At 44.1% G+C, this 7,642-nt stretch overlaps 1 protein-coding gene across 1 annotated transcript; it reads left to right on the forward strand.

Annotated features, from left to right (window-relative positions):
• Window positions 2,248–5,268, forward strand: LOC8070166 (nucleoporin NSP1). The gene is made up of 5 exons (XM_002442489.2): window positions 2,248–2,534; window positions 3,074–3,239; window positions 3,341–4,238; window positions 4,422–4,503; window positions 4,759–5,268. The coding sequence occupies exons 1-5, from the start codon at window positions 2,505–2,507 to the stop codon at window positions 4,963–4,965; spliced, it is 1,383 nt and encodes a 460-aa protein (XP_002442534.2). The 5' UTR covers window positions 2,248–2,504; the 3' UTR covers window positions 4,966–5,268.

Genomic DNA, 7,642 nt, shown 5'->3' on the forward strand with positions numbered 1-7,642 from the left:
AAATTTTTTGGATACTGCAATATTTTTATTTGTATTTGATAATTATTGTCTAACCATATATATAAACGTTAAAATCTATTGAGATATAAGTTTGTATTTGACAATTACTCCCTCCGTCCTAGTATATAAGATGTAACCATTTTCTATTCATGTCCCATAATATAAGGCATGCTTTCTCACAAACATTAATGCAACAGCAATAGTGTTGAGAGAGAGAATTAAATGCGTTCTTGGTTTTTAAACCAGATGTAGTTACGCCTTATATATACTAGGACAGAAGAAGTATTATTTCAATATATAGATTCAAAAAAATTATTTCTTAAACTACAAATAAATTATACTATAACTTTTTTTATCTACACTCAATGTTTTATGCATACCTCTAAAAGATTCGATATCCTGAAAATATTTGGAATGCATTTCCACGGTGATGGTACAAAGAGGCCTGTGTACGTGTCAATCGGAATCCACGGCGATGCAGTAGCTGGAGCCTGGAGCAGTAAAAAAAGTCTGTGCACTGCAGTCTGCACTCATGCAATCCGTGGCGTACTACAGCAGGCAGATGGGCAGGACGGGCAGGGGCTTGACCGCACGTAACATCCATCCATCGATGGATACGGCGGGCGATTGGACACTGTGCTGCTCCGAACTCTGGACCTTGCGGGTAGCAGTGGACGAGCGGTGGCGGCCCTTGAAATCCGAGGATGGGGGCGACAGGCAGGCAGCCGTCAAGATGCGCATCCCATGGACGGCAAGAACTCGCAGCACATAAGCCCCTGGCCAAAATTTGAATGCATTGTAGCATTAGCCCTTGAATCTGGGTGATTTGGTGTTTAGTTGGTTAAAAGAAAAAATTTCGCGACACTACAGCACTTTCATTTATTTGTGGTAATTATTGTTCAACCGTGACTAACTAGGCTTAAAAGATTCGTCTCGTACATTTCGACCAAACTGTGCAATTAGTTTTTATTTTTTGTCTATATTTAATACTCCATGCATGCGTCTAAAGATTCGATGTGACAGGAAATCTTGAAAAATTTTGCATTTTAAGGTGGAAGTAGGCCTTGTTTAGTTTTAAAAAAATTTGAAAAATCGACACTATAGCATTTTTGTTTGTATTTGACAAATATTGTCTAATTATGGACTAACTAGCCTCAAAAGTTTCGTCTCGTCAATTCCGACCAAACTGTGCAATTAGTTTTAATTTTCATCTATATTTAATACTTCATACATACGTATAAAGATTCGATGTAACGGGAAATCTGAAAAATTTTACAAAATTTGTTGGGACTAAACAAGGCCTGGATCCAAAATTGGGGCCTGTTTGATTCCCTCACAGTTCCATGCAAATCTTAGTTCTTCGTATTAAAAGCTTTTGAATACTGATAACATTTTTATTTGTATTTAGTAATTATTGTTTTAATATGGACTAACTTAGTTTAAAAGATTTTGTCTTGTAAATTACAAATAAAGTATACAATTAGTTATTTTTTATCTATATCTAATACTCTAGGTATGTACTGCAAGATTCAGTGTGACGGAGAAGTTTTTAGATTTTAGGTGTAACTAGGCCTTGTTTTAGTTTGCGAAAATTTTTGAGTTTGCTTACTGTAGCACTTTCATTTGTATTGAACAATTATTGTACACCCTAGATTAAATAGGCTCAAAAGATTCGTCTCGTAAATTACAGATAAATTTTATAATTAGTTATTTTTTATCTATATTTGATATTTTATACATGCGTCCAAACTTGGAAATTTTGATGAACTAGACGTGTTTAGTAAAAAAAAATTGAAAAAACGACACTGTAGCAATGTATGTGCGGGAAAAAATTCCTTCATGGAAAACGAAAGGTGAAGCCGGGAGGAAAGCGTTGTGCAGTGCTCCGTTCCGTCCCCTCTCGCCGGTTACACGCCCCGGAGCTGCCCAGAGAGAGGGGACCCGCCCCCGTCCCGTGGTGGTCCGCCCTGCGATCCCGCACGCTCGCTCAGCTCCGTCTCCAATGCCCATGTCGTCGTCTTGGGTTTTGTTTAGTTCGAAAAGTAAAAAGTTTTCGTAGTTTGTTTGTAACAAATATTATCTAATTATAGACTAACTAGGATCAAAAGATTTGTCTCGTAATTTACAGCTAAACTGTGTAATTGGTTTTTGTTTTCGTCTATATTTAATGTTTTATGCATCTGCCACAAGATTCGATGCGACGAAGAATCTTGAAAATTTTTTGGTTTTCAGACTGAGCTAAACAAGGCCTTGTTCCTGTTCTTGTGCTTGCTTTGCTCGCGCGCCTCTCTGGCCTCGGCCTCGCTCTCCCCCTCCCTCCTCTCATCATCAATATAAAACTCCCCTCTCTTCTCTCTTCTGCGCGCGGTCGCCACAACATTTGCCCGCCGCGCACTGCTGACCTCTCCTCCTCCATTACTCTGCTGCTGCTGCTCCAGCACAACATACTGAGATTAGAGAGAGAGCACAAGAGAAGAGAGAAGAGGTTCAGTGTCTGGCTGGCTATGGGGTACGAGAGGATACACAAAGTTCAGGTAACAGCCATTGCTTTCCAATGCTCTGCATCGCTTCCCTTGCGAATTGTTGCCTGTTGGTTGGTACTAGAGCCACACTCTTCTCTGCTTGATATCAGCAATGCGGCGGCTGATGCAATCGCGTAGCAGCAGCAGATTGCTTGCAACTTGTCCATTTATTTGGCTCCTTCTCCCTTTCTATCTACAAGTGTATATATCTTCTCTTCTTGCGTCAGTTCTTCGTCTGCTTCAAGCTTTGCTCATGGCCTGATGCCATGCACTCTCTCCCTCTTCTTCGCCATTTTTGGTGATTCCGCCAATTTTGGGTTGGGTCAAATGATCAGCTTTATTTCTGCTACTGTATGGAGTAGATAGTTGACCCATACAGTATCTGCAGCAGCAAGGCAGAACCGCAGAAGCCACCCATTTACAGTGACATTTTACAGCTTTCCTTCCTTTCCTCTCTCTCTCATCAATTGCCTCCAATGCATCGGTAACTGCATCTTTGACCACTTTTTAAAATCCTTTGCTCTTGTGTGATCCATGGATTCTGGACGCAGATGGGGGTCATCTCTCCAACCAAGCTCAGGATGAAGCTGCTCGGCTCCGGCAACAAGGACGAGCCTACTCGCAAGTCGCCGCGGGCGTCGCCGCCGCCGTCCAGGCTCGATGACGACGACGATGACCACCCCAACAACAGCCTCTTGCCGCAAGAGCTCGACGAAGGTGCGTTGTTGCTGCTCCCTCTGACACTCTCACGCCACGCGTAAAGATTCCATCTTTCGCAACCAGCCACGTTGAGCGTTTCCATCGCCTGCGCCCTGCAGAGTACCCCAAGGACCACCGGTCAGACTCTTCCCGGTCGCGCTCCGACGCCAGCCACGGCAGGGCGGCGCGCAGCCGCAGCTGCGGTGGGAGTGGGAGTGGCAGCGACAGCGGCGTCGAGAACGGCGCCTCCGCCGGCGGCGGCAACTTCGAGTTCTGCAAAGAGGAGAGGGCGGCCCTGCCTGGGACTGCGACTGCGACTGCGACGGCGGCGGTGTCCGCGCCGTTCTTCCGGCAGCAGGTGCCGTCCAAGTGGAACGACGCGGAGAAGTGGATCGCAGGGCGCCACGTCGTGCACTCCAACCCCATCTTCTCCAAGAAGCCCGCCGCCGCCGCGATGGCGTCCAGGGCCAGCGGCGCGGCCGCGAGCGCGCTGACCGAGCTGTCGTCCAAGTCCTCGTCGCCGTCGTCGTCGGTGACCGGCCCGGCGAGCAAGCCGCCGCAGAAGAAGCTCCGGTTCTCGCCGTCGACGATCGCCGCCGCGGCGCCGGCGGTGGCCGTGTCCGTGTCGATGCGCGACGTCGGGACGGAGATGACGCCGATCGCGAGCCAGGAGCAGTCGCGCAGCGGCACCCCCGCCGGCGCCGCGACGCCGTCTCTCAGCCCGCTCTGCTCGGTGCCGTCCAGCCCGAGAGGCGGCGGCAGCGGCGCGTCCTCGGCCTCCTCTTCCTCCGCGTCGGAGCGGGAGCTCCGGCTCAGGACCCGGCGGGAGATCGCCGCGCTCGGCCTGCAGCTCGGCAAGATGAACATCGCGTCGTGGGCCTGCAAGGAGGAGAGCCTCCTCGCCGCCGCGTCGCTGGATAAGGGCGCCGGTGACATCGACGAGGAGATCAAGAGGAAGGCCTTCGAAGCTCGCGCCACCGCGTGGGAAGAGTCCAACAAGTGTAAACTCGCGTCAAGGTGAGAAAAAAATTAAGAGGATCCACCGTGACAATAAACACAAGAATTTTCATCGAAAACACTTTGAATCTCTGTTGGTGATGCTAACTTGGTAAAGAAATCTCCAGTTATTGTTCTGATCATATATATATAACAATTGAGTGACTTCTAATTCCTTATCATGTGCATGCATGATGGCCGCAGATACCAGAGGAAGGAGGTGAAGATACAGGAATGGGAAAGCTTGCAGAAATCCAAATTCGAAGCCAAGCTGAGGCAGGCCGAGGTCAGTTCCATTCATTCAGTTTCTGAACCTTTTCGAGTTTCCTTCTTTCAACCAATCTCTGAACATTCTAAACTGCATTCATTCGAATTCTTGGATGTTCAGCTAGTTTCGTTCTTTCGATCAATCTCTGAACATTCTCTGTTAATTAACTGCATGATGCTCTCGAAAGAAAAGAAGAAAAAAAAACACTGCATTGGTTCGAATTCTTGGATGGAGTACTCCTATTCAGCAATTCTTACTGAATGAATTGTTCAGGCACAGGCAGAGCAGATGAAAGCCCGGGCGAAGCAGGACCTGGCCAGGAGGCTGTCGGCCCTGAGCCACAAGGTGGAAGGGAAGCAGGCGAGGGTGGAGGCGCGCCGGAGCCGGCAGTCGTCCCGCCTGGCGCGGCAGGTGGAGCGCATCCGCAAGACCGGCCGTGAGCCGTGCCGGCTCCGTCGCTGCTGCGCCTGGTTCCTGTAGACTGTAGTGTAGCTACCATGCTCTGGAACAAAAGCTGACATCATCTCTGATTCTCTGTTCGAATTCCATAGCTGATGGCAGTATATCATGATGGCATGGGCTTAATTTGTAAGTACTGAAAATTCATCTCTGGTTCATGTTTATCCCAGTATCAGGGCAGTGCTAGCTGCTCGTCGCTGTGGATAGGGCCTTGTTTAGTTCCGATTTCAGTTTTCGGAACTGTAGCACTTTCGTTTTTATTTGACAAACATTATCCAATCATAGAGTAACTAGGCTTAAAAGATTCATCTCGTGATTTACAGACAAACTGTTAAATTAATTTTTATTTTCATATATATTTAATACTCTATGCATTTAGTGTAAGATTCGATGTGACGGGGAATCTTGAAAAAAATTTGGTTTTTGGGTGAACTAAACAAGGCCTAGGATGCCGTCTGCCTTTGTGTAATCCTGACCTGGTTGTCTAGTTTGGCCTGCAGCCAGCTGACCTAAGCTGCTATGTTCTGTGTTCAGATAATCTACTCTTTTAACCACCCTACATGTCCACTGCTTGCCTATGTAAATATTAGGCCTTGTTTAGTTTCTAAAAAATTTTACAAAATTTTTCAGATTCTCCGTCACATCGAATCTTTAAACGTATGCATGAAGTATTAAATATAGACGAAAATAAAAACTAATTACATAGTTTGGTCGGAATTGACGAGACGAATTTTTTGAACCTAGTTAGTCTATGATTGGACAATATTTATCAAATACAAACGAAATTAGTACTATTCACATTTTGCAAAATATTTTAGAACTAAACAAGTCGTTAGTGATTCCAGAGCCCATTGATGGTAGAAGTGCCGTCCCGGTGCTGCAGGCCGCACCTGGTTCCTGGTTCCTGCGATCAGCTCCGGAGGTTTTCAGCTTCTTCAGCAGCTCTTTGGCTGACTGTAGCTTCAGCGGATTCACGTCAGGCCGCGGTTGTAAAGTTGTGAGATTGTGGTGCTTGCCCACATGTCTGTACAATCTGCCTAGATTGTCACCTGGTCTTGGATTGACTTGGAATGTTCTCATCGACAAATCTGGGATGTTATTGTAACACCCCGAAAACCATAAATACACCGGGATGCTACTAGACTACACAAACAACAGCTGCACACAACCAATAAACAATTTGGCAGCATCTTCTTTGTATTTATAGCAAGCAGAAGAATAAAATATAAAAAATACTGAAATACCAAACTAGGATTAATGAACATCCTAACGCAAATAAGTTACTTCAACAAGAATTAAATTTAACACCCACACTTTAACAACCGCCTTCAAAACCAATAAGCAAACCAAATTATTATTTATTAAAACACAAGGTCTCTAAATGAATAAGGGTGTGACGTGCAGCTAATTCCCTTCCCTTCCAAGTAAGCATCAAGTACCTGGATTGAGTAAAGCAAGGGTGAGATGAAACATCTCAGCAAGCGAACTTGTTTTGACAAGCTATTTAAACCACAATTTGAATTAACATCAATTTAATATGATGTTCCCAATTGACGTAATATCATACTAAAGTAACAGTCTTCCAATTTGGAACATAGCCAATAATACAGAGTTTCATAATAACGTGGATAAAATCCCTTCAATAACATACTTCTCATGAATGCATATGAATGCAATGCATATATCTCCTGCGTGCACACCCAACAAGGTGTGGAGCTGCATCCCATGATGCGTACCGGTACAGTCATGACCATAGATCAAGACATAACTTCCAATGCCAATGAATGATGCAATACACTTGGAATGTTGCAATAAAATTAATAAATCACCAATGATACTCCAACTTCAAATTCAGGTTTGCGGGCTAGCCACAAATAACAATATAAAATAATACCATCACCATAAGTACTTAAATAAGACCATAATTTAACTAAGACTAAATATATCCAAATCATAAATTTTAGATATGAGAGAGGTGACATTCTTATAGACAATAAACTGTAGGTGATAAAAATAACAAGTCAAAACGGTAGCAAACCACCGCTACATTCACTTGCCTCTTTACCGAAGGAGAACAAAAGCACTAGCGATGTTCCGAAGTGCTACCACCTGATCACAAATACTACTCAGTACATACACCAACATACAAGCAAGAGTAAGAACAAATACGCACTAAAGCGCCCCAAACCCGACATTCAAGCCTCTACCGTTTGCGCTACCGATCAAGAGATCAGCACCGACTCTTCTCTTTTTCATATACTTCAGAATACTCATCCAAAAATTATCACAATTTATCAGATCATGTAAAACTCTGTTATATACAACTTTTGTATTTTAAGGTTTTGCATCAAAGATCTGCAAGATGGTATAATTAACCATAGAACACAACTGAATATTTTTGACCTTCAAAACAGAACATCAAACTTCAAAAATTCATAACTGGAGATATACTCATTCAAAAGTTACAAACTTTACCAATCTAGAAAGCTTAACAAAAATCCTAAAACCTTTGTTAATAATCAAAGACCTAATTATTTCATTAATAGGGTCAAAAACTGCTTAGATCCAAAACTGTCCAGATTTTTGTCACTGGAAACTAGTCAGATTGAAAACTCGATATCTCACAAATTATAACTGCTATGACAGAGTTCTTGGCGTCCAAAGAAAGATATTGAAGTCCTCTACGACTTTGTCCACA

The sequence above is a fragment of the Sorghum bicolor genome, chromosome 8 (genome assembly GCF_000003195.3).
Source record: "Sorghum bicolor cultivar BTx623 chromosome 8, Sorghum_bicolor_NCBIv3, whole genome shotgun sequence".
Taxonomy (NCBI): Eukaryota; Viridiplantae; Streptophyta; class Magnoliopsida; order Poales; family Poaceae; genus Sorghum; species Sorghum bicolor.